Below are 26,188 nucleotides of genomic sequence, written 5' to 3'. Positions count from 1 at the left end.
AGCCTTCATGGCCACTGGGTCCTTTTTACTGGTACCCAAGGGGTTTTTTTCAGTATTTTGGGTACCATTTGGCAGTGTCAGGTGCTGCAGCGCTGGGAGGAGACCGCCCTGCCCTGCTGGGACCAGCCTGCTCCCGGCAGGTTTAAAGGAGATGCTGGTGACGCTGCACACACCGGCTCCGGCAGACTTGGCCGGGGAGCAGCGTTTGGTCTCGTACCGGGGCTTGCGATGCAGCCTGCATCACTCAGGCTAAAAGAGCCTTTAACACGGGCTGTTTTCCACTCCTTTTGCATCATTTGGCTGGGTTCACTCTTTCTGTCAAGCCAGAGGTCAAGGGCCCTGCTCCCAGGCGCCGGTGCCGCCGGGGGATGCATAACTAGTAAGAGATTGTGTTTTAATAGTCATAAAAGAAAATGAGCAGTAGGATATACGCGGGCCTTTTCTTTTTCTGAGTGAGAGGCCCAGCTGTCACCAACGGTGTCCCTTGAACAGCATAAAACTTCCACACGGTCTGTGGTCTTAGCAATAAATAAATAAAAATCAGTTTTCTTGCGAACAAGCGGCACTCTGATCTCCTATTCATTTATTTGCAGGCCTCATTAATATAACATCAGTGCAACAAACAGCTGAAGGGGGGGCAGTGTCAGGCTGAATAATGGAGTTGCTCTGCTGAGATAACAATTAGGTTCTGAATGTGCTATCAGCGAAGGCAGAGACAAGGAGGGATCATGCCGGGATGACAATGCTTATGTGCTGGCTCCCCGCTGGGCTCATCAGCCGGGATCCAGCTCGCTTGGAGCGGGATGAAACAAGACAAAGAGAAGGAAGGTGGATGACATTTTGGGAGGGGGCAGGGGTTATGCCGTTTGTTCTGCCAGCCGGGCGCTCTCTCCGCACCCTGACAGATGCCAAGTGGTTGTTGCGTGGAGCGGTGTCAGGCTCCCGGCTTGGCTCCAGCTCCCGGAGGGAAGCCCCGTCGGACACGCGGCTGGTCCCGGCTCTCCCCGTCTCGTGCACAGACCTCGTCTGGAGGCTAAATACCGCTTGGGGTCAGAAACGCTGAACCGTGCAACCGGCAGGACGTGAGGCTGAGAACATTTACCCTGCATCGTTCCAGCAGTGTCTTCTGCAGGCTGGGGAGGGAAGCGTGCTGGCACTGTGTGGGGACTCCTGGATTCCAGGGATGCCCTGGATCCTGGGCTTGGAGATCCCTGGGATCCCCACCTTGGTATCAAACAAGAAGCGGCAACAACAGAAACGCAGTGGTGCATCTGCGTCCCTTAGGCGATGTCAGGGTAACCACGCTCCTGCCACCGCCCACCTCATCTCTATTGGGATCCTTTCTGGGAATAATGCACGGACAGGACTTCGCACTTGCGTAAGTCCTTTCCCTGAGAGCAGGAACGTGCTTTTTTAGAGGCGGTGGATGGCTTATTTGTCTCACGCGAGGTGAAGCTGGTGCAGAGGGGAGACGTGACCTGCTCGGAATAGTTCGGGAGATCAGCGAAACCAAAGGCTCAACCTCCCAGGCTCCACTCTAGATCTCAGGGACTTTCAAATTGCTTCAGTTCTGCAAACAACCTAAAAAACTTCTAGCCGAGGTACAGACCCCTCAACAGCAAACGTACAATTCCTGGTAACAGCCTTGTTTTTCCTTGGCTGCCCGTTGCAGGTTCTCTTGATGTTCCACAGACCCCTGAGTGAAAAACCACTGTACTAAAGTGTATTTCTTGAAATTGGGGAATATTTCTTCTTACACCTCTGTGTCTCGGACAGAAATCCGGACTGTGGTTGCAGCCAGCCCCGCAGCCAGAGCAGCTCCCCGGAATGGCCAAGCCGGGGGTTAAGGTTGCCCATGGGCTGGCTCCGCTGGAGGAGCCTCGGCCGAGCCTCTGCCCGGCACTGCGGTGACCCAGGGACGCTGCCGGGGGGTGCTGCTGGGGGGGGGTCGCCAGCGCTCGCTGCAACGGGACCTTTAAGACTTATCTTCTTTCTGCGATTTTGACTGAATCTCTCCAGCTGTAATTAATTGAATGCATCTGTTCTAACCCTGGGGCTGCTTTATGGCACAGTTACTTCAAAACTGTTCAATTAGCGGCCACTAAAATCTAGGTCGAGTGGAGCTCCATATTGGGGATTTTCCAGGTCAGGACATTTTCAAAATACAGCATCAGCTCTGCTTTGTTCGGCGAGGCCGGTTGGCTGCGCCGGTTGTGGTAAGGTCGGGAAATGGCAAACTGTGACTTCTTTTCTTTGGGGTTTTTTCTTTTTTTTTTTTTTTTCTGAACAGTGATGAGACAAGGAGCCCGGCGGTGTTAAGTGCTCCGGCAAACACATTTTAACGTAATCTAGAGCTGCAAAGGACAGTTGTAACTGTCAAGTAGGCGAAGTGCCGAGTTCAGGTGATTCCCAAGTAGCGATGTAAACGTTACCGGTGCAGGACTCGGTGTAATGCAATACAACTCGACTTTGCAGTGTCTTTCATGGGCACACAGTGCTTCGCGGAGCTAAATGATATGAGACATGCTACGCGGTATGAGTTACAGAAAACAGCAGCGCAACAGGCAGCGTGTGGTGAATAAATGAGAAACCTCAGCCGAGGGGAGAGGGAGGCAAAAATTGAAGCATACGCAGAGGAAGAGGGGGGTGGTTTGATGTGCGGGGCAGCTCCTGGCTCTGCTGGGTGCGTGGGGCCGGCTGAACCCCAGCAGGGGTGGCCGCGTTCATTAGCGGCACCCAAAACGGGAGCGGAGAGCAAGACACGCAGGGGTGTGCGCCAGGGAGAAGGAAAATGGCTTCAGCAGGGATTTGAAATGCGGGGACGAGCTTGGAGCCCCAGGAGTGATGGGCGACGGGGGTGTCCTGATGGCGCGAGCAGTTTGCATTGGGTGGGAGCGGGGGGACGTGGCTCTGGCAAGCCCAGGGGGTCCCCCAGGGCTGCTTTGGGGCACACACAGCCTGCAGCGCGGCAGGGGCTGGGGCGTGCTCTCGTGGTGGGGCTGGTGGTTCGCAGCCTGCCCAGCCCCCCCAGGGCCGGGGACAGCGAGCTCTTTAGAAGGTGAAGGAAAAGCAGCCGTCCATCCAGAAACGCTACGGAAAACGTTTTGAAGAGCTCAAGTCTTTTGCCAAAGACAAGGGTGGAACAAACAAGCGTAAACAAGATTTATCCATTAAATTAATTAAATTGCATTATTATGGATTATGTTTGTTTATTAATAACAGCTGTAGTGTGGAGAAGATTAGTAACTCACCCAAGAGCAACAGCAGACCAGTGGCAGATTCAGGACAACTCTTTGAGAGTCTTAGGTCCAAGTTTTGTGACTATACATTATTGTAATTTATACTCCTAATTGAAGAGGATATTGTCCTTAATGAAAGTCTGTAGAAGCAGAGATGATTATGGCTGAGGCAGGCTATAAACAGCCAGCTTTAAAGCACGCACCTCACTCTTTAACATTTGTAAGTCATTTGAGGTGCCAACTTACTAATAAAATGTGACATTAACGTTCAGAAAAGAGCCAAGGCAGAAGTTAGGAAAGTTCTCCAAAGCAGCAGGCAACTTCTGGAAGGTGACTTACCATCTTCTGTATATATAAAAAAGGAGCCAGTCTTATCCTTGCGCAAGGGTTTCTGGGGGAGGCGTTGCCCACACCTCTTGGCCAGCTCAGGAACCGACCTGGATGTCCTCTCTTGGAACTCAGCACAGCTGGATTTCAGCATCTTTGGGCTGAAATCCATCTGTGTTGGGTTGGGCTGGGTTTGGGCTTCTCCAAGACATCTAGAGGGCTCATGAGAAGGTGGTGCTGGCCTGGGTTTGGCAGTAGGAGCAGGTGGAGGTTGCAGCACTCAGCCTCCCTGGGCAGCCTGCAAGGCAAAAGCGTGTCTCCACGACAGACACGGGGCTGAAGAAACAGGGGTGTTGCGGGGACACCAGCTCAACTTTCCTGTGTTTTGTTTTCCTCTAGATCCTGACGGTGTCAGGCCCCCCGGAAGGAGGGACAAGGGTGACCATCCGTGGTGTGAACCTGGGCCTGGATTTCTCCGAGATCGCCCACGGGGTGCAGGTTGCTGGGGTGCAGTGCACGCCCCTGCCCGAGCAGTACGTCGTCGCAGAACAGTGAGTGGCCTCCACGACCTCACCCATCACCGCCGCGGGACCCCAAGGCTGCCCAGCCTTCCCAAAGCCTCTTCCCTGACCTTTAGCGAATGCACAGGAGGCCAATAACTCATCCAAACCCCAGGCATCATCTCTCCACCCTTCCCAGCCCTGCAGGAAAGGGTCTGGAGGTGCATGGTTCCTGGAATGGGGCATGCCTTTCCTACACCAGAAGCGGATGAGGAGCTTGGATGCTCTCTCGGGGGGTTAAGCAGCCCTTTAAGCTTTCATTAAGGGTTTTGCTTCCTTCCACGCCGTGGTTCCTGCTTTGCTAAGCAACTTTTCTGATGAGCACCTTGCTGTTGATGCTGAGCCTCTCTGCCCCCTCCGCTCCCCATCGCACTTGAAATTCAGCCGGCGCTGCTGGCTACACGCAGCCATTTGTTAGGCGGGTGAGGCGGTGACAGCCGCTTAATCCGAGTGGGCCTCCACTGGAGTCAATTCATTTATTTCACTAAGAAAAATGTCAACCGAAAATTAGAAAATAGGCATGTAACAGAGGATGGGCGAATAAACCTCCCCAAGTGACACAAGCTCCTGTTGCTGTTTCGGGGGGAGGCTGTTCTGGCGTAGCCAAGGTGCTGGGGGGGTGTTGGGGGTCATTTGTGCAGGGCAGGAGAGGAGCAATGCGTGATGTCTCCCCTTGGGTTGTCTAATCTCACCTGCTGGGGACCAGGATGGTGTCCTGTGTTCACAGGGCCATGGCTGCTCCCAGCGAGCGTGGGGGAACCCAGGCCCCATGAGTGGTCCCAGCAGCACGGATCTGCCCCAGCTTCGGCAGCACCTCATCGCCTTTGTCCTCTGCTGGTGAAATGCATTTGGTGGGTCCCAGTCTGACCCCCAGTGCAGTGGAAGGACCTGTCACTAACACATGTTGGCGTTGGCTTGGCTTTTTGCTCGCTCCTTGTCTTTGTTTCCCCATCTGTAAGACAGAAATGACATTAATCTCCTCTCCCGAGCAGCGGGGATGCGCAGTATACCCGTTAGGAAGTATTTTCCGATGGCTGGGCGAAGGGCGCTCTGGGCGTGTTGGTGTTATTACGGGAATGGCTCCCAGCGCTGCACCGACAGCGCTGTCACTGCTCGCCGTTTGGGCTGTTCTGCTGAGAAGTATTTTGTTTTATTTTATTTTTCAAATAAAGGCTGGAAGATTATAAAATTATCCTCCTTTGATGGTATGAAACCCTGATTTTATAATCATGACTCTAATTACGGCTCTTGAGCTTTCAAAGTTTGTTAACATCATTAAAACATTTACCCTGGGCAGATAACAGCAAGCGTTTGCATGAGAGCTGCCTTTTAAAGATGAATACAGATAAAAGGACCCTCTTAAGGGTTCTGTGGGCAGACTGAATTCCAAGACTGTAATGACTCACCATATGCTCCAGCCACGCAATCTATCAGCCAGCAATTAGGTTAATGTTGGTGAAAGGGCCACTTAGCCCAGCAATCAGCACCCTGCAGCTCTGCCGAATGCATCATTTTGTAACAAGGTACCTGCTGGGAATTTGGCTTTTATCAGGAATCAGGCCCAGGTGTACCAGGTCACTTGTGCCCTGTCCTGTGCCCCCTCATGCCTGGTACCCTACGGCAGCTGGTGATTTGCTGGCAAATAGTTGAGTATTTGGTGTTTCCTCCTGTATACGCTTGGTGTATCCTTGCTTCTTGTGGGAGAAAACCTCCGCTCTCCTCTCCTGCCCGTGGGGTGTCAGGAATCACTTCACCGCGCTTTGGTGGCCCGTGGGCTGGCAGGAGCCGAGATCACAGCTCCCCGATGCCAGCCCTTGCCCGGCAGCGCAGAAACCCTGCCTCCCGCCCGGCTCGCAGCGGGGGAAGGAATGAAGTAGCAGAGAGAGGAGCACGGGCGATGCCTGGTTGAAAGGCAGAGAGAGCAGCACATGGCAGATTAAGGCGCGTGGCTGAGATGCTTCAGTTCCTGTCCTCCAAAGGCAGCGTCTCTCTGGGCAACCCGTTTTGATGTGCAGTAATAAGGACTTGCACATTAGAGCTCTTTACTAGCGTGTGTGTATTTCATTAGGCCTCCTGGCATCACCTGTGCACGCTGTCTGCAGGTTCTTTTTTCCTTTAGTCTTTTCATTTTATTTTATTTGTAGTGAATTTAAAGCCGCTGAAGGCAGCTGAAACGCTGCCTTCGCAAATTGGAGCGTTTCATGCATTTGCACGTGACCGGCAGAAGAGTGAGCGTTTCCCTGCTGCGCTGTGGAAGCACCTTCAGCCTCACGGGGAAGGATGGGGAAGGATGCTCTGGCGCCTTCTCTGGTCTCACTCTTGGGGACAGACACCAACAAGTGTCTTGTCAGAGGCGTTACAGCATCCCCCTGCCCCAAGGCGGGTTACTCCCATCCCGAGATTTCCAGTGCCTGGCAGGATGCTCTGGAATTGGTCTTCCCAGCGTTGCCGTGGGAGCGAGCAGCATCCGTCCCCTTCGGGTACAGCGGGAGAGCCCTGCCAGCTGACGTCCCTTCAGAAACCTCTCTCGAACCTGCTGGCGTGGCAGGCGTTTGCTTGGTCTCCCCTCCAGTAGGTGTTAGGCATTCCCAGCGCCCTGGGATTTTTGGATTGAGGGTTTCCTCCTCTTCCAGCCGGGCCCGCTGCGGTTAACCCCAGCAGCTCTCCCTGTCCTTACGGCTTTCCCTGCCTCGGGGTGTGCCACGGGGCTGAGCTGGGCCACGCGACGAGCACGAAATCAGTCTCTTTCAGTGCCACCAGCTCCTTTTACCGGCATCAGTACGTTCTGCGTTAGCCAGCCCTGTCTCCCTGCACAGGCTGCTCTCCACGGCTGTCTCTATCATCCCCGAGCAGGTTTCTCCATTTTTGATTAACTGGGAGACTGCAGTGTGAGCTGTTCCCTTAATGAACTCATCTGTTACTCTAAGGACTTCGCACTCACTTTGCTACTGGCTAATATATTGCCATTAGTGCTCTGCTTTGCTCTGGAGTTTACAGCTTGTAATAATTATGTCTAATTTTGATTTTTTTCTTTAAATTACTACATGGGGTAAAAATAGACTCGGTAATTAACTTCTCCTAAAGAGTCAGATATCAAAGTTAAAGTGGGGGGGGGGGAGGGATGGGAAGAAGAAAAAAGGGCAGGCAGCCCTGCGCGGAGCCGCAGAGGGCACAGCTGGCGCCTCCTGCCAAAGCCTCACCGCCGCTTTTCTGCTTCCAGGATCGTCTGTGAAATGGGACAGGCGCTTCCCGGGATCAGCTCCGGCCCAGTGCTCCTGTGCATCGGAGAGTGCAAGCCGGAGTTCACGGCCAAGTCCACGCAGCAGTACGTGTTCGTGGTGAGTGTCCTGCTGGGGGGGGATGGGGACAGCGCGTGCCCCCCACGGGAACAGCCATGTGTCACATGTCGCATGGATGGGGCTCAACACCAGAAGACAATCCCAAAATCGCCATCTTTTTCGTTGCGCAATTTCTTGGTAGCCCAGTAAAGGCGCCCAGTTCTCAGGACCCAGATCTTGTACCGGTTACAGAATAAACAGGATTTGTGTGGGAACCTAAAGCCAAGGTTCCCACAGCGTTTGGTTTCAGCTTTGCACCTCCAAAGTAGTGATAACCGTCTGGATTACCAGGCTTGGTTACTCCTGGCAAAGCACATCGTTGTAATCCCGGCAGGAGCGTTACACAAAGCGTAAATTTGTTCTGTACCCGAGGACTTCCCGTGCCTGAGGAATTGTCAAGGAGTTGGAATCACACTCAAAATTTTCCTCTGTTTGGAATGGGCGTTGTTACTTTGGTGCTTAGTTAATGGGGCTGAACCTAGGGCTCTGCTTCTTGCTTTTGGAGGTGTTTCTGTGCAGACGTGCGTACGCATACGGGCACCCATAGACCTTTTTGCATGAACACAGAAACCGGCACCGGGAGAGCGAGCCCCAGCGTCCATCCTTCCGCAGCTCAGGTGCTGAGGTCCTGCTAGAAACCTAGCTGTAATCAACTCCCTGGGAGACCCCAACGTATCTGAGTTAGTTTCCGTGGCTATAGATTTAATTTTTTCACCATGATGCCCTTTGGGATGGAAGGGTAATTCTGCATCCAAATATTCAGGGATTTTTTTTTCCCCTGCAAGGATGCTGGCTCAGCGTCGGCTTTCCCTGTCTGCCTAATGGAGAGCCGTGCTTCGGGTTGGTGGCCGTCCATTGCTTGAGTGGGTCGTTCCTTTCTGTTGTTTAATTAGCAGCCTTTTGATTCATAAACTTAAAAGCCCCAGCTGGGGTTTCTCATATCTGCAGTTTTGCCTAAACAGGGCACTTCATCCACCCACATTGATTTTGTGCTTAGTGGAATCTGTATGCAGGGAAATGCCAGCACTTTCCAATTGTCCGCAATTTGTAAACTAATTGAGAGATAAATCAGGCTGGTCCCTGCCACCCCATCGGCGTTGGAAGCAACGCCCTCCCCTGGGATTTCAGTTATTCAGCGACATAGCGGGGGTGCAAGATATCACCATATTTTGCTCAAATATGCCAGAAACCCGCCTGATCATCACGGGGCACTGCCGGCGCGGTCCCTGGGTTTGCCGTTACTGAAAGGCAGGTTCCCGTGCGACACAAGGAGGATGCTGTCTTGCTTTGTGCTAAATAATAACCAGGAGCCAGTGGAAGGTAATTGCGGAGATGAATCTTGGAGTAGTACCTTGCAGCAACCTGGTGAGCATATGCCGAGCATTATCATCCTTTGTATTGTTGCTTCTGATTTCCAGCACTTACCCTGATTATATCGCTCCTTTTTCTCAGGCAGCTAAAACTTCTAGCACATCATTTCCTTTTGTTAGCTGGCCTCTATTTTTCTCTTTAGCGCTGCCACAAATTCCATTACGGCTGGTTTGTGCCATTAAAGTCAGTAGTAAAATTGATTGGTACCTTAAAGCAGAGCTCTGTTCTGACCCTGAGAGGGTTCATGCCTTGGTGAGCTCATCCGGTGCCTGACACCGCGCGGGAGCGATGCTGTCACCTTAATTACACCCGTTTTATCTGGGGAGGTGGAACCTTGGAGCTACATTGGAGCTGTAAATCTGTCATAATTATCGCCAAATCGTGGGTTGAAGATGGAAAATTCTTATTCCGCTTCAGGCCCTCGTCCGGCGCTGGCCTCACCCCAGCCTCGAGAGTTTTTGCAGGTCTCTAGGTGAGCCCTCGGCTCTCCTGTCTTTTCCTTGGGTACAAGAGTGGCTGCTCGGGGTTACAGCCTGAGTTTCTTGTTTTGGGCAGTGCTTTGAGTTTCCAAGGATTGCAGCGCTTAGCCGAGGTGATGCTCACACCAAAAGTGTCGGATGCTTGTAGCCAGGAGGTGCCGAGAACTCACTTTGAATGCAGAGGAGGGCTCTGCTTCCCAGTATGCGTGTGGCTCTGGGCACTGGGGTGTGTATGGAAGGTGCGGGACCTCATGGAGACGTTCGGTAACTGCTCCTTAATGTCCCCAGGCTCCCGCGAGCAGACTGGCCCCGGGGCCGGAGCCGGGGGCTGGCCGGGATGGGGCTCTCACTGTCTAGAGCGTTCACGGCGTTGGGGCTCCTTCCTTGGGAGCAGTCGCCAGGTCGGGCTGGCGGCTGAAGGAGGGTTTTGATGGGCAGTCGTACACTGAGCATCCTTTAGAGGTTTTTTTGCATTTTGGAATCACTTCTCTTGGTTGTATGAAGCACTCCCAAGCCTGCCTCGTGTAAATATCGCTATTACCATCCATATTGTCTAGTATTGCCATTAACTGGGCTAATCACAGAATATCCTGAGCTGGAAGGGACCCACGAGGATCATCGAGTCCAAATCCTGACCCCAGTTAGGATCAGAGCTGCGAGCTAACCATGAGCAGTTGAAGGATGAATCTCTCCCTCCTGTAATATTATTCCATAATTATCCACAACAGGGTGGATTGTGGTTTTTTTTCTCTGGTCCATTCAGGAGTCGGGGGTCAAACAGGCTTTTGGTCTAAGCCGCTTTGGCGAATGCTGCGGCACCCAGGAAACACATGTTGCATTGTGAAAACAGTAGGGAAAACAGGACAAACTCACCGAGCTGCCAAGCAGGTGGTGCCAGGGGAGCGGAGCTGGGAGGCTGCCAGCCTCCGCAGATGAGAGTCATAAAGGGGGTAATGTGGAAGCATTAGTAAAACAATTTGGTAATATCCGCTGATTGAAAACAAATAAAAAGGTACCTGCTTTCTGCAAATTCTATTAAGGGGAATAAATAGCTATCATGGTGCAAGGCAGGATGAAAAGTGGCATCGCTGCAATCGTATCACCGATAGAATGTTGAGTGGGATCTAAGTTCGCCCACCAAGGATGGCTTTCCACCAGCAGCGGGAAACAGGCTCTGGCCCCGCGATACTATCGCCGATTGTTCATGTGAAGCTGGGGCTGTTGGTGCTGCCTTTTGCTAAAGCTGCGCGGTATTTCCCATTACCGGACCCTGGTGGGGTTTGTTGATGCTTTGCCACATTGGCAAACTTTAAATATTTGGGTTCAGATTTCAATTGCGGCAGTTTACTTGGCTCGGGATATATTTCCATTTTGAAACTGTGGTTCAAATAGCTTCCCTTTAAGAACAAAGTTGAAGAAAGTAAATACATAATTTTGCAGAGGCTAAATTTGCAATTGTTTTGTTGAGACGTGTCCCTCTTTCAGAGCTGGACTGAAAATTTAGCAGGAGGTTTGCCGGAGGCCCAGGACGCATCCCTGTTTCGCTTTTCCATTTTACAAAGGAGTCCCCGCTCAGCCAAAGCATGAAGATGCTCGAGGGCCGGTGCTGGCAGCTCCCCTCGCAGCAGGCGGGAGCGCTGAATTTGTCATTTGCTCTCCCCAGACGCCGGCGGTGAGTTTTCTGAACCCCAGCCGCGGCCCGGAGTCGGGAGGGACGATGGTGACCATCTCCGGGCACTACCTGGGAGCCGGCAGCCGCGTGTCGGTGCTCCTGGGAAACCAGACCTGCGAATTCTACGGGTAAGTGGCCGAGCCGGCGAGCACCTCCTGGCTATCACGTATCTGCTGTAGCTGAGCACGCAGCCGCCGCAAAAATTCATCTGGCAACCCCTGAAGGCTCCCATTCCCTCTTTTATTACATGAAACCATCTTCTCTCTTAATGTGACTGAGCCTTGCTTGGCAAGGGAGGGATTGCATTGCGATTAGTGCCATCCATTATTTCATTTTAATGCCGTTACAGTGTTAACTGGTCCAAAAATCTCAGGCAAGCATCACCGCGATTGTAAAATGTTTATAGTAGTCATCAGTACCTGCCCCCAGCCTGGCCGATCGGAAGGAAATGTAACGTTTATAAGGAACATCTAGTTTCTCTTTTCACAGATCAACAGCTTGCGTTACTTTTATTGCAGCCGCTGCTGCAGGTACCTCAACCTCCGGGAGATGGTCTGAGCCGGGGGTGGGCTGCTGCGGGGCACAGCGAGGGGCTGCTCGCACCTTCTGCTGAGAAACCTGCGCAGCCATCAGTCTCCTCCGGGATTTCTATGGCAAATTTGCTTTTCACCCAGCAGTGTAAACACAGAGTTGACATTTGCAGGGTTTAATGGGTTTTTCTTGGGGCTTAGTTAAAAAAAGATACATGCGGTGTACATCTGTGTGCACCCCGTACACAGGCGTACACCGTGCCCCGGCGCAGCCGGCGGTGCTGTTTCATAGCGTGGGCGCAGCCTGTGCGGGAACCTCAGCAAAGCAGGGTGATGTGCCGAGGGATTCTGCCCCTCGCATCCTCGCCCAGGCTTCCCGGGAGGAACCGAGGAAGTTTCTGGGAAAGTAAAGGCCCCTGGAGGTGAATTTCTCATCTGGAAGACGGAGAGTCTTCCAGTGCGGGAGCTATGGGCGTTCAGACGTGGGAGCACGTTGAGATATTAGCGGTGCTTGTCCTAGGTCTGTCCTGGAATGGTGCTTGAGGAGATCTGGGCGTACCGAGGCCTTCATGTGCAGATGAGCTCTCCGAGTGCTAAGCACTGGAGCTGATCCATCAACATTTCCCGTATCCGAAGCAGAGATGCCAGATTGCTGTCTCGGAAGCAGACGGGTAACGGCGTCACCGCCGGCGGAAGCAGCCTCCAAGCTGGCCTGGGAGCAGAAACCTAATCCCTTAAATATATGATTGTATTCAGGCAACCTGCAGACACTGACCTGTGAAACCTGGGAGAGTTTTGAATTCTCTGTGTGTTCTAATTACAGCAGGCAAGCAGAAACTTAAACAAAGCAAGCGGCAGTGTATGAACGGCACCATCCCTCACGCGGGGTCACGCTGTGCACTTTGTTTTGCTTGGGCTGTTTTGAGGCAATGAACTTCAATTGTACTCGAGGGTGTGGGGGAGCCTGATTAGATGAAGCAGTTTCTAATGAGATTCACTCTAATTACAGCTTCCCCCATTCTCCCCTCTCTGATCGGAGGAGTGGGTAGATTCACCATGACGACATAATAATAGCACAGAAAGCTAATTAACTGATCACAGGGAGCTGGGAGCAGCTCTGCCAGCAGCGATGCGTCACTCTGCATCTCACGCCAGAGCTAAGCAGGCGCGGTGGGGTCTGGGGGGGCTGAGCGGCTGCGCGGGCGCAGGCAGGCAGAGTGGGCAGCAGGCAGGCAGCAGGCAGAGCAGGCAGCAGGCAGGCGGGCAGCTCTTCAGCTGCACGGGCATGCACGGCAACCCTCCGAGAACCAGCAAGGAGGGTGGAGAAACACACTCCTCGCACAAGGATGCCTCCGTGGTTAAATTAAACCTAGGTGGAGAGTGAGAATAAGATGAGGGAGGAGGAGAGGGGGAAGGGGTAGGGGTGTAATCGCAGCAGTAGAAACAGTCAGGTCCAGTTTGTTTCAGATATTTTAGGAGGCTGTTTCCGTTCCCGCGGTTGTGGTGGGTGGGAGTGCCGAGGTGTGAGCTGGGAACGTCGTGGTACCCACTGTTCGATGCCCTGTGCCAAGTGATGTGCCCACGCTCCTTAGGGAGGGTGGGGAGTGTGTAAGGGCTCTAAAAGGGGACCACGCAGCATCCCCTTTCCCGGGTGGAGACACGGGAGCTTTGCTGGAAGCCGAGCAGGGGCATGGCTGCACCCAACTGTTCAGGCGGCTCCAGGAGCTGTGCACCTCTGAGGATGAGAGGATGGTGAAGACGTGACGTTCAGGAGGGCCAGTTTTTGATTTAAGTGCCGAACTGTCAGTGAGGTGCTGAAGACCTGCCTGCCCAAAGCTACATGAGCCACGGAAACAGCGTGGCCTCTTTGGCGAGCCAGGGGCAGGTTTGGGCAGGCAGGATGACCGGCAGGTGGCCGTGCAGGGCACTGGCCTTCCAGGGATGTCACTCCAGCTCTTTTTGTAGGAACAGTGTCCAGGCTGGCCACAGAGCTGTGCAGTTCCTCGCAGCTCTGTCTCAGCAGCAGGGGCTGCGCCACTCGTATCTCATTGCCCTTCTCCATCCATCCATCCATCCATCCATCCATCCATCCGCCCGCCCGCCCGCCCGCCCGCCCGCCCGCCGACGCCTTTGTGCTTTGACAGCGCCTCGTTACCCTGTCACCGCGACCTTCTCCGGGGCTGCGATGGAAGCAGATGGTCTGTTGTGTCCGGCCAGGTGGCGCCGAGGCCGAGGTCACCCTGCTCTGACGGGCAGACAAAGCTGGAAGGCAGCGGTGACGGTGGCATCGCCCTTCCCAGGCGGGGGCTTCCCGGGCTCCATTATGCCGCTCACAAGGGCCCGTGTGTGCGGTGGGGTGGGGAGGGGAAGAATTTGGCTTTTGAGTGAGCTTCTGCATCCCCTTTAAAAAGCAGCCATCTGTTTTCACACGCCCAGCAGAAGGCAGCGGGTTCACAGAGGGGCGCGGGCGGCTGCAGTTTGGCACAAAAAGTAGTTTCAGGGAGCTTGCACGTCTCTCTCGGTGGGCAGGCGGAGGCCCCTCCCCAGCAGAGCTCCGTTCCCTCCCTCCCTCCCTCCCTCCCGTGCCGGTGGAGCCCTCCTGCCCGTCTCGGGAGCTCATCCCCTTCCCAGGTGTCAGGGTCTGGGACTGAGTGATGGCTCAGCCCTTGTGTGAGCTGCCCCGCTGCAGCTGCGCCAGCACCAAGGGTGATTTTCTGCCACCACCGCCCGCTAACGCGTGCCCGGCTTCTCTCTCGCACAGGCGATCCATGAACGAGATCGTCTGCGTGTCGGCCCCCTCAGCCCACGGCCTGGGGGCTGTCCACGTCTCCGTCAGCGTCGACCGGGCTCAGCTGGAGCAGACTTTGGTGTTTGAGTACATCGACGACCCGAAGGTGCAGCACATCGAACCCGAGTGGAGCATCGCCAGGTAACGCCAGGCTCTAACGGCAGGAGAGGAGCCAGCTCGCCTGGGCTGGGTCTTCTCTCTCAGCACACGCTCAGTGAGGGCAAAAATGGGTCTATATAGAAATGCACGTCCCGCCCAGCATCCTGGATTTGTCAGTGCTGGGAGTCTGCGGCATTTGCATTTACCGAAAATCAGGTCCAGAGTTACTACGGTAGTTGTGATTACCGAGGCAATTACAGCAGTAGCAGTCTGCACCGAGATTCCGGGAGCACAAATAAAGCCCCAAGATCACTTCCATCTGCTGAAGAAGTGCACAATTGCTCATTAAAGGCTCCTTCTTGTAGTTCTGGAATAAAACAAAACCAGCAACCACCAAGGAAAGAAAAAGCTGATGCTAATCAAAATGTGCTGTTTGTCCCAGTTTCACTGCTCGGAACGGGGTGGCCGGCGCTGTCACATCACCGTGACGTCGTTGCTGCTAAAAACCCCTGGCCGTACTCGTCCCCTGGTGTTACTTTAATGGTTGTGCTTACAAGGGCTGTAACGCAGCTATTCATTTCAAATTCCAATTATTTTTTAAAATTGCCCTTGAAAGAAGTAAGTGTCTCGCAGCAGGAGATGTCTGCTTTGAGTCCAAATTCAAGATCGCGGCGGGTTTGGGGTGGGATGGGTTTGAGGGGGTGGCCAGGGCTGCTGCGGGGTGGTCTGAAGGGGGCAGCTGGGCTCTGGCGCAGAGGGGCTGGAGACTCGGGTGAATGGGGCTGCGCTGCTCCAGTTAGCACATGAAAGAAGAAGCCAAGAGTGAAAGACTTTGCTCAGGGGCATTGGCTGGAGGAGAATTGGGGGTACTTTAGCCCGGGGGTTTGTGTCCTCCCTGGCCCTGATGGCACCGGGTGCTCTTCCTCCCTCCCCTGCTCTGTGTGACAACTTGCTGTGTCTGCAGTCCAGATGCAAGTGCACGTCAGTTCCTTCACTGCACGTACCATTTATCGTGTTCCTTAAAAACATGGCTATGTAAATCATTAAACACTGTGACTAATTTATTGTCTTACGTATTTAGTCTCAGCTCAGTTGGTTCCTTTGGTCCCATTTCTCATCCCGCTGCCTTGCGAGGCTGTTAGGTGGGAGAGGGTGCAGCCGAGAGCAGAGGAGCTGGCTAACTTGTGAGACGCCGCTCCCCAGCGACTCGGGGAGTGGCTATTAATCCACTCCGTCGCCTGGTGCCTGAGGTGTCTGCAGAAAACATCTTTCTGAGATCAACGAGCGTCCTTATTGCCAAGCAGAGTCTCCGTGCGCAGCCCCAGCCCCTCCGTCCCGATGCATTAATCAGGTGTCTCCCGATTCTCTGCAGTGGACACACGCCTCTGACTGTCACCGGCTCCAACCTGGACGTCATCCAGGAGCCACGCATCCGCGTCAAGTACAATGGCAAGGAGTTTGTCAACGTAAGTAGCTGCTGTCGGCGCGGTGCCACTGGGCTGTGCCTGGGAGCATCCCACTTGGATGCACACGTATGGATACTGGTGCCAGTGCTCCCTGCGTGGTGAGGCTCGCCGTGGCTAAAGCTGCTCTGGGGGTATTTCCCTAGACTGTTAGCAGCAAACCCTGGGGACCCTGGAACACACAAATGGGAGAACACAGCAACTGCCAAGGAGTTTTCAAAGTGTTTTCGGTCATCTCCATCACCTCAAATTCGGTCTTGGGCCAGGTGAACTTGTTTCACTCCTGAAATGCCCCCTTTTGTCGAAGCCCCTGAGCCCTGAGAGCTCTCCTCTCCCCAGCATCCTTCCCCGGACCAAGCTCAGCTCTACAGGCACGTTGTGATGGAAAGTCCAAGTGCAGCCATCCCCATCCCCAGCTGCTCCACGCTTCCCATTTTAGTCCTGCTCTTTCTGGAAAAGCCCGGAGCTGGGCGCTGGGACCTGCCAGCTACGAGGCCGCTATGTTTAACTAGTCTCTCCCTTGCTGCCTCTCTATAAATAATCCTCCTATTGCTGCAGCTCTGGGCCCGGCAAGCCTGTACCAGCCCGGGGAGGGGAGGAGAGAGGGGAACTGCTTCCGAACAAGCAGCTTTCAGGCCATTTTTGCAGCTTGATCACCGTGGTAAGGCCAGGTGCTGCTCCCTGCGCCCTCCTCGCTGTACCACTTGGGGGTATTTTGGTGAAGCTGGGTGTTATTTTTATGCCTCCTCCTCCTCCCTCCTGTCACCCTGACGTTCCTGAAGCAAGGAGCTGGTAGCAGAATTTGGGTTTGATCTGGAATGCCACCTCCTGCCCCTATCTGTATTTTTTCAGTCCAAGAGTGAGAGACTGAAACGAATCCTCAGCTAAATGGGAGCTAAGCGGTGTTCTTGTGTGCTACAAATAAGAATTGTACCTCCAGGACCCGTAGAGATTATTTTGACCAAGTAAAACTGAAAAATATTATTTCTATGCAGTGATGTTTCTGACTGAATCTGTATTATCTTGGAAAGGGCAAATCACTTAGCAGTCTTTTCCTATTCCCTTTCTCCCTTCCCCTCTGAAGACCTTGTTCTTCTGAGCTCTTTTTAAAAAGACATCTAATTTTGTTGTTAGCGGTTGCAGTTATAGTGCTACAAAAATAATTTTGAAGACACAAAATGGAGTGAAATTAAATCTTCCCCATATGGAGGGAAGCCAAACGGTCGGGCTCTTGCTGTTTTCTAAGGCAAAAGTCTTGTAAATCAGCCAGCTCCCTGCTTCCAGGGCTGGGGGAGCTGGGGGTTTCCTCAGCCCGGTGGGAGATGACCTTCACGTTACCTCCAGCCCACCAGTGTCGGGTGGTTGTTCTGGCATTAGGGAACTGCCTCTAATCACCCGTTTGTAGCGGGGACCAGGTATTCCCTGTGGGTCTGCTTCAAAGCCAGCATTGCCAAAGAGGATGCAACTGGAAAGAAAATAAAATAGAAAGAAAGAGGGCTGTTACCCGCTGGGTGAGCCTCTAGTGCCTTTAAAACACCGCTCGTTTTGAAGCTCACTCTCCATCTCTGCTCCAGTGCCTTTCTACTGGCCAGAGGGGAAGCAAATTCCCCCAGACCATGGCTGTCATGCATCCAGCCTGGATTAAACATTTCCAGCTAAACCTGAATCCGCTGGACTTTTCAGGGAGTATTTAAGGAATTAGAAGATCATCGTGCAGGTCAGGGTGAGGTTTTTCCCTGCCGTCTTTAAAAGCATCTCCTTCCCCGCAGGTCTGCAAGGTGGTGAACGCCACGGCGCTGGCCTGCCTCGCCCCCCCCCTCACCCCCGAGTACCGGCCCGGCCTGGATGCCGTCGAGCGGCCCGACGAGTTTGGGTTTATCTTTAACAACGTGCAGTCCCTGCTGGTCTACAACGACACCAAGTTCATATACTACCCCAACCCGACGTTTGAACTCCTGAGCCCGACCGGGGTGCTGGAGCAGAAGCCGGGGTCACCCATCATCCTGAAGGTAGGGAGACCCTTACCTGTTGGGAAGCAGAAAAAAAAAATCCCCGAGAGAGGAGTTTTATAACCCCTTTGGAGAACGGGGAACGCTAGGTGCAATCCCATTGTTTCCACAAGCTGGGAATGAGGTGAAAACGGGAGAAATGCTCTACATCTTTGTCTTCTCCCCCCTTGTCCCTAGGGCAGGAACCTGTGCCCACCCGCTCCTGGAGGAGCAAAGCTCAACTACACCGTGCTGATCGGAGAAACGCCCTGCGCCGTCACCGTCTCCGAGACCCAGCTGCTGTGCGAGCCCCCAAATCTCACTGGACAGCACAAAGTGATGGTGAGGGACCAAATGCTCCTGTCAGCATCCTTCCTCCCTCCCGTCCTTTCTCCTCCTCCTCCTCCATCCCCCTGACTCACTCAGACACTGAGTGCAATTTCTTGTCTGAGGATCAGTAGGATTTTAGATCTTTATGGCTGTCTAATTGGAAGCTTAAAATATTGATGTGGATTAGCAGGGAGATCTTATTCCCTCCCTGAGACTCACCACCTACTATCAGAGCCTTCTGGAAAGAGCAAATCTTTCCAGCGGTGCCTTCAGCAGCGGGTACCAGCCTTTCTCTGCTGCTGCTCGCTCTTCCTTGAGTCAGTGAGACCGTTTTCAGTGGTTTGTGTTCTCCCTCTTGGAGGATGGGAAGGGATTTTATCACTCCTTGTAGCCAGACCTGATCTGCTAAGGGGGTGGAGAGGTTTCGCCTTTTCCTGGAGCAGAAGCAGCCAGGGACATCTGAACACTGGACTGGATGGATCAATGGCCTTGTCCAGGACAAGAGTCAGTGCCTTCCTCTGCTTTTGGTTTTGGGCATCGCTGCTTCCTCTGATCCTCTTACAGACCAAGCACGCAGCTGCAGAAGTGCTTGAGTACAGCCCAAATGAGATTGTAATTGTGATTTATTTCCCTTTAAGTTCAGCATCCAAAAGGTACTCAGATTATCACAGTGCGATTCACAGAAGCGCAACCTGGCTGAGAGCTGCTCGCATCTGTGGCCAGGGCACATCCAAGAAAAGCCTGTCCCAGCATTAGCCTCCAGCGTGTTTGCTCTGCGGCTTCCACATGGGGCTTCCTCTTCCCTTCCCTGTTCTCTCTATCCAGTTGCTCTGGCATCTTGTCAGTGAAATTATCACTGGGTTGCTAATGTCCACGTTTTACAAAAGGGAGTTGAAAGCTTATAAAATGAAAGTCAAATGGAGCCATCAGATAATAAGAACAAAGCCCAGATAGTGAAGGGCTGGCACATTTATCATGACTTGAAGCCTCCCTGTGTTCGCATAAGCTGCACCCTCGGTGTTCGAAGGCGATGGGAGCTGCTGTAGTCTTGGCTGAAATAAATGCGGTTCAATGCTTCCTCGGGGGTCTGTGCAGCCCGAGCAGTGCGTGTCCTGGCTGGGAAGGACAGGGCTTTGGGACAGGCTGTCACCCTTACCTGAAGCTGCTGGTTACCCCCGTTGTGCTTTGTAGGTGCGTGTTGGTGGTATCATCTTCTCCCCTGGTTCGGTGAGCATCATCTCGGACAGCCTCCTGACCCTGCCGGCCATCGTCAGCATCGCGGCCGGAGGCAGCCTGCTCCTCATCATCGTCATCATTGTCCTCATCGCCTACAAGCGCAAGTCCCGAGAGAACGACCTGACCCTCAAGAGGCTGCAAATGCAGATGGACAACCTGGAGTCCCGGGTGGCCCTGGAGTGCAAGGAGGGTCAGTACTGCCCGTGACCAGGCACTCTCTGTGTGCTGCGGCCCCGTGCTCTGGCTGTCCCCGCTTGAGCACCCCAGTCCCCCGTTTTTTGGGCGAGGAACAGGGTGCGTGTCCCCGCGAGGTCTGCGCGCCTGTCTGCCGCGGGAGGGTGGGCAGCGACCGGCGCGTGGGCGCAGACACGGCTCTGCTGCCTAATGCGCAGAGAATAGGATTAGAGCTTGATCCTGCTTAAGCAACACGCCTGGACCCCACCGCCAGGACGGCGCGAGCCCCAGGGTGCCCGGCACAATATGCCCCCTTGTCTAATGGCCTTTTAGTAAAGAGCTTTTAAAAAGGCACAGAGTGAGACAGGGAGCAGAGGAGGCTCAGACCCCCAAGAAACAGCCTGCATCCCAGGTGGAAGGCGGTAGGGCTGGAACGCTGGTCCAGTCCCTGCTCCCGTCTGCAAGATGTGAGCCCAGGGGGGCAGGAGCAGGTCTGAGGGAGGGGAAGAAGCTCCTCAAGCTTTTGCTTCTGGGAAATCTGGTGTGTTATTTGGACTAGCTAGACCTGCTGCTGGTGGACTTCAGGGCACACAAGTCTTGTCCCTCGCAAGGAGGCGGTGGAGCCTGGCCGCTCCGGGGGGAGCCAGGGCAGGGGTGGGCAGTCATTGCTGTAGCTGGGGAGGGATGCTGCTGCTGTTGTGTACGGCCTTCCAGCTGGAAGGGAGCTTACTGAATCAAAGACAAATAAATAGAAAGCTGCAAATTTCATAGTGTGACCTCTGTACGTATGGAGAGTTGCACTGGATTTGTTCAGCTGATGTGAAAAGGAAAGCCTTGAAAGCACAGGACAAAAAATGAGATGTGTTCAGGAGAGACCACAGCTTCAGCGCGGGCACAGCCTGGCTGGGGGCAGAGACCTCACCAGGCCAGCATTTCATACTCTGGAGAATGAACGCAAGGACACACATACAGCTGCGTAACACGGTGATGTTATGTTATGAGAGGAAGAATAAATTCTTTCGTGACCCCCGCAGCAGGCAGTTTCTACTTGGATTTGATCTGCATCGGATTTGATTATTTTGGCAACTGTTGATAGAGGAGGAGAAGAAGAAAGGAAAATGTGGGAGGTACCAAGTTATGAAAATAGACCCTCATTTCTATCTGCAGCCTTTAAAGGTGCTTTAGGTGTGTATACACAGGTGTGAGCTGCATACAAATTAATAAGCATCTTTTGTTCTCGGCTTGTGCTCGGTGCGGTGAGTGCTCTCTCGCTCTCAGTTGCTGAGACAGTCTCCAAGGGTGAGGGTCTGTCTGAGCGACGCACCGAGCTCTCCTCCGAATCAGAGCTGTCTGTCCCATTTATGGCTGCTGCCGTGCCCCCGAGGCGAGCAGCCAGCCCTCCCTGCGCCTCTGCCCGCAGCCTCGGCTCCCGCAGCTCACGTGTTTCTCTGTCTTGTTCTGTTCTCCCCAAATAGCTTTTGCAGAGCTGCAGACGGACATCAATGAATTAACCAGCGACCTGGACCGCTCCGGGATCCCCTACCTCGACTATCGGACATATGCCATGAGGGTCCTTTTCCCCGGCATCGAGGACCATCCCGTCCTGCGGGAGCTGGAGGTAAGGAACAGCCTGTGCTCCGGCCCTTCGAAGTTCCCCTGAGCCCTTGGGGAAGCCAGTGTGAAACCCTGAAGCACCTTTACACCTTCCACACCAAATCTTATTAGAGGCACAGGGGTTAGCAGGATGAGCCCCGAGTTCATTTTAACTAAGAAGCTGGTGTTTTATCTCCATCACACATTGCTTGTTTCCACTTGGTTTCTTCTCCCCGGTGTTGCTTTAGTTTTATTTTATGGGGTTTTATATCGCTGTAGGCCAGCAGCAAAGCACGCCAGCTAAGTTATTGGTGTCCTTTTAAAGTCCTCCATAATCACCTTATGGTGCTGGGGCAGGCGGTGGGCCTGGGAGCATCCTGCCCTGGAGCATCCTTCCCGGAGCATCCTTCCCGGAGCATCCTGCCCTGGAGCATCCCTCCCAGAGCATCCTTCCCGGAGCATCCTGCCCTGGAGCATCCCTCCCGGAGCATCCCGCCTGGGAGCATCCCTCCCGGAGCATCCTTCCCAGAGCATCCCGCCTGGGAGCATCCCTCCTGGAGCATCCCTCCTGGAGCATCCCGCTGCTGTTCCACGGCGTGTCCACGGGAGGGCAAGCGCCGTGCCTAGCCATGGCCGGCCTCCCGTCCGGCTGCCAGCAAGCCCTTTCGTCTCCCGGGTTTTTCCACCAGTTTATGTAAATATATAAATAAGATTTTAATTGAGGGTTTAGAAAACTTGGTAACATAAAAGGGTCCGTCAGATCGCCTTGCAGATGGGCCCTGCGCACTGCGAGAGCACCAAAATAAATGATGGGGCTTCAAGAAACATTGTCTGCCACCGAGCGTGGGGCTGCCGTCCTCCGTCCAGGATGCCCAGAGGTACCCGGCTCAGCGCTCCCTCTGGGACGCTGGACACTGGCGTTGCTCCAGTGAATCCTGAAAGTCCTATTGCCCTCACACAGCCCGGGGGGTGGCCCAAACCCCAGAGGCGTAAGAGGACGAAGCGTTGATTGCTGGTGCTCCGTACAACTGCATTGCTTTTCCAGGCAAGCATTACTTAGCGTTAATGCATCAAATTAGATTCCTTTCCAGTGGGCCGCCAACCAGGAGCAGTTGCCGTGGTGTTGGTAAAACCCAGCGGGCTTCGAAGCAGCCTCTCCCAGCCCCTTCCCATGCCCTGAGTTTTCCAGTCCCACACATTATGTTCTCTGTTTAAATTTCCAAATAAGCTGATGCTCTAGCAAACAAATATGAATGCTTTTTATTTGTTTTACTTATGAAAAACAGAATTGCAGAAGTGATAAATGTGTTGCCAATTACACAGTTGCTTAATTATGTAACGTTAGTAAAACCAATACATAAGTCTCCAAGATGTTTGGTAAAGAGTTGCTTCGTGTAGTTCATCATTTTCACTTGTAATGAATTACTTGAATCCGCAACTGGCTGAAAGCCTCAATTAATTTTTTACACTTGTCCCATAATAAAGCAATAGTCTAAATTAGTATTTAATTTACTTATAAGAGTGTCACTTTTTGTGCAGAACAAGCAAAATTGTCTGTCATTTATAGGGCTGTTAGCCTCAAAGCAGCAGCTTTATGGCATGCAGGGGGTGCAGCTCGGAGCAATGATTAAGGCAAGCTGTGCCGAAGTGCTGGGGAAGGACAGAAAGGGTGACGCTTGGTCAGGACCAGCCAGAGACTATGTTCAGGGATGCTGAGACCCTGAGAGATGCTTGTGCACCCAGAGTTAAACCATTCACCTCCCGACCAGGGCTGGCAGAGTGACCCCATGGTGGTGCAGGGCTGCTCTCCAGTCCCTTGTCCTCCATGCCTGGGCTGATGGGCGTTCTTTCCTCCACTGCAGGTCCAAGGGAACGGGCAGCAGAGTGTGGAGAAGGCCTTGAAGCTCTTTGCTCAGCTGATCAACAACAAAGTCTTCCTGCTGACCTTCATCCGAACGCTGGAGCTGCAGCGCAGCTTCTCCATGCGCGATCGCGGCAACGTGGCCTCGCTCATCATGACGGGGCTGCAAGGCAAGCTGGAGTACGCCACCGACGTGCTGAAGCAGCTGCTCTCCGACCTCATCGAGAAGAACCTGGAAAACAAGAACCATCCCAAACTGCTCCTGCGCAGGTAACGCAGGGCGATGGGGAGGGGACGGGGCTGCGGGCAAGCCGGTGCGGTCCCCCAGGCTGGCACGGCCACACTGCTGGTGGCATATGGGGGCTCTGCGGGACCAGGGGGCTGCTGTCAGAAGGAAAACACTGCTCTCTATGGGTGGCTTTGGATGACCCATCCATTTCCTCACCTGTCTCTAGGACACAGGGTTAACTCATAGAATCATAGAACGTGTTGGGTCGGAAGGGACCTCTAAAGGCCATCTAGTCCAAATCCCTGCAGTCAGCAGGGACATCTTCAACTAGATCAGGTTGCCCAGAGCCTCATCCAGCCTGGCCTTGAATGTCTCCAGGGATGGGGCCTCCACCACCTCTCTGGGCAACCTGTTCCAGAGTTTCACCAACTCTACGGTGTGATCCCACAGGTAGAACCATAGATGGCTGAACAGGGTCTTAAACTGGATCCAAGAGAGCTATTACCTCTGATGTGACTCTCTCTCACCCACAATCTCTTACCTTGCCCCAGCCCTGGTGTGGCTGAGAGCAGGTGATGATGGCAGCACTGTCACCTCTGCCGTCCACCTGCCTCCTCCCTGCCTGTGCCCGCCTGCCCGAGCTCCTGATTCTCTCACTGGTGTGTACAAAGGTGCCCGAGAGGTTCAGCAACAGGGTTTGCCCCCCGCTGCCAGCCCTGTGTGGGGCTGCCTCAGGGCGGTGTGGTGGCAGAGGGGTCAATGGCACAAAAACTGGGGCTCTCCATCGCCTGCACGTTGCTGGTACCGAGCAGTGCCCTGCGCATCCAGGCAGGGCAGAGGAGACACCGGCTCAGGTACAGCAGGGTCAGCAGGAACAGAGATGCAGCTCTTTCAGTCATTTGGACCCGATGATCTTAAAAGTCTCTTCCAACCAAAACGATTCTATAATTCTGTGAGTCTTACTGGGCTTCGGGCTGTTAAGGGCAGGAGCCTGATTTCTTACACACAGTACTTGGGGTCCTCATCTCCCACGAGCTGTGGTATTATCGTGGTGAGTAAAGCATTAACATGAAGAGAAGTACCTCGTGGAAAAGTGAATTGCCCCTGGAGCTGCCAGGGAAAGGCGGGCTGCCCAGCAAGGCTCGGTCCCCCTCCTGATGGCAGCCCATCCTCTATAGCCTGGGTGACCCCGAGACCCTGCCGGCTCTGAGCTACCTCGCAGCATTTATGGGCTTTATCCTCGCAGCAGCCGTGTCTGCCTGGATGGAGCAGCGGCGTTTGTGTTTCATAGCTGGGAAGGAGTTGGATGGACTGGGTGATTCACCCATGATCGTGCAGGGAAACAGCAGAAAGAAAAAGGGGAAGAAGCGTGTGTTGATGTAGGCCAGATCGCTGGCCACAAGTCAAAGGCTACCCCTGTCCTCCGTGTCGGGAGCCACCTCCATCCCATGTCCCTTCGCGTCCTGGCCTCGGCTGGCGGCAGGAGTGCGGCTGCCCCATGGGCTGCACCCGCGGCGCTGCCGGCATCTCGCTGCGGTGGGTGGACGGAGGAGCGGGGAGAATTTCAGAGCTCTAGGAAAGTTTCAGGGATTCCTCCAGCCATAATGAATACACTTGACAGGAAATTGCTTTAAATCTGGCTGTGTTTGTGGAGGCAATAACTCATCTCGGAAAAGGAAGCCGTCTTAATTTCCCCGGTGGTTTGACGAGTCGCTGGGAAGGCATCTTCTGCCTCAGCCATCAATAATGACTTTTCGCGCCGCTCCAAAAAATCCACGGCTGGTGATCAGAGCCATGCCCGCTCCTCCCCGCAGCACCCAGCAAAGAGCCGGGGCCACGGGCAACGCCAGCAGCGTCGAGGCCGGCTGTCCTGCTCCAGGATTTAGCCATTTCATGGGAAACTTGACCTGGAATGTTACCAGCGATGGGGCATCTACCATCTCTCTGGGCAACCTGGGCCAGTGTTTCACCACCCTCATCATAAAAAAATTCTTCCTTATATCTAGTCTGAAATCTACCTTCTTTTAGTTTAAAATCCCTGGTTTAAAACCCCGTTACCCCTTGTCCGGTCGCTCCAGCCCCGTTATACCTGGGACTGAGCCCTGTCCCAGCCCGGTGCCCCGCGCGCTCCCGGGTGCTGGTGGTGCACAAAACAGCTGGAACGTCGTGTTCTGCCTTAATAAGGAGTGATCAGCCACAAAGTGAGATATTTCTTATTTTTATTTTTTGAGCTCTCTGGTGGCAGCGGTGGATAATTGGCGCTCAGTTCTCTCTCTCTTTCTTCCTCGTTTTTCCCCTCTCTCTTTCTTCCATAACTACCCCTCGCGGGAGGCAGCAAAAAAGTTGACATTAAATCAAATAACTGCTCTGGTTCCTGGCACAGACAGCAGCACACAGCAGTTCAGAGACCTAGATATAGCAGGGAAAATTAATAAAATACATATTTATTTTTTGGGTTCTCTCAGCTCTTTGTGTTCAGTTTTGTTTTTATTCCTGGTGCCTCAGAAAGTCGGAGGAGCAGCCAAGGCGCTGGTTGCTGGCGTCAGGCTCCTTTGGAAAACCATCTCTGGATCGTGCTTTGCCCCTGTTATGTGGTCAATACGAGAAGGGTTCTCTCCAAGCCTAGGGATTCTCCCCTGCCGGGTTAATCTTCAGGAGCTTATTTTTTATTTTTAGAGACGGATCTATAGCAGCGTTTCAGACACCAGCCCGGCCAGTAAGAGCGATGCCTGCCCTCCCAGAGTGGCAGAGAGACAGCCAGGCCAGGGCTCGTGGTGGCCGGCAGAGTTTACGCGATGGCTTCCCCAGCCGTCCCGCTCCGACCCCACCTCAAAGGCAGGGACGGCGGGGAAAGGAAATACAGGGACTTGTTTGCGAGGAGCCCTCGGGGCTCCTGCGGCTGCACCCCGCA

The 26,188-nt window shown here is 53.7% G+C and overlaps 1 protein-coding gene across 1 annotated transcript in view; it reads left to right on the top strand.

Annotated features, from left to right (window-relative positions):
* The window catches only part of PLXNA2 (plexin A2), a 173,134-nt gene that overhangs the window by 129,046 nt on the left and 17,900 nt on the right, over positions 1-26,188 (top strand). The window contains exons 13-22 of the mRNA XM_063356322.1: positions 3,966-4,117; positions 7,347-7,464; positions 10,978-11,114; positions 14,278-14,445; positions 15,776-15,869; positions 17,636-17,875; positions 18,053-18,196; positions 19,376-19,610; positions 21,070-21,212; positions 23,050-23,318. Of these exons, the coding sequence (XP_063212392.1) occupies positions 3,966-4,117; positions 7,347-7,464; positions 10,978-11,114; positions 14,278-14,445; positions 15,776-15,869; positions 17,636-17,875; positions 18,053-18,196; positions 19,376-19,610; positions 21,070-21,212; positions 23,050-23,318 (1,700 nt within the window). The remainder of the gene's footprint in view (positions 1-3,965; positions 4,118-7,346; positions 7,465-10,977; positions 11,115-14,277; positions 14,446-15,775; positions 15,870-17,635; positions 17,876-18,052; positions 18,197-19,375; positions 19,611-21,069; positions 21,213-23,049; positions 23,319-26,188) is intronic.

Source organism: Chroicocephalus ridibundus, chromosome 20 (assembly GCF_963924245.1).
Source record: "Chroicocephalus ridibundus chromosome 20, bChrRid1.1, whole genome shotgun sequence".
Taxonomy (NCBI): Eukaryota; Metazoa; Chordata; class Aves; order Charadriiformes; family Laridae; genus Chroicocephalus; species Chroicocephalus ridibundus.
The sequence above is the reverse complement of the archived record's forward strand: the minus strand, read 5'-3'. Positions and strand labels throughout refer to the sequence as shown.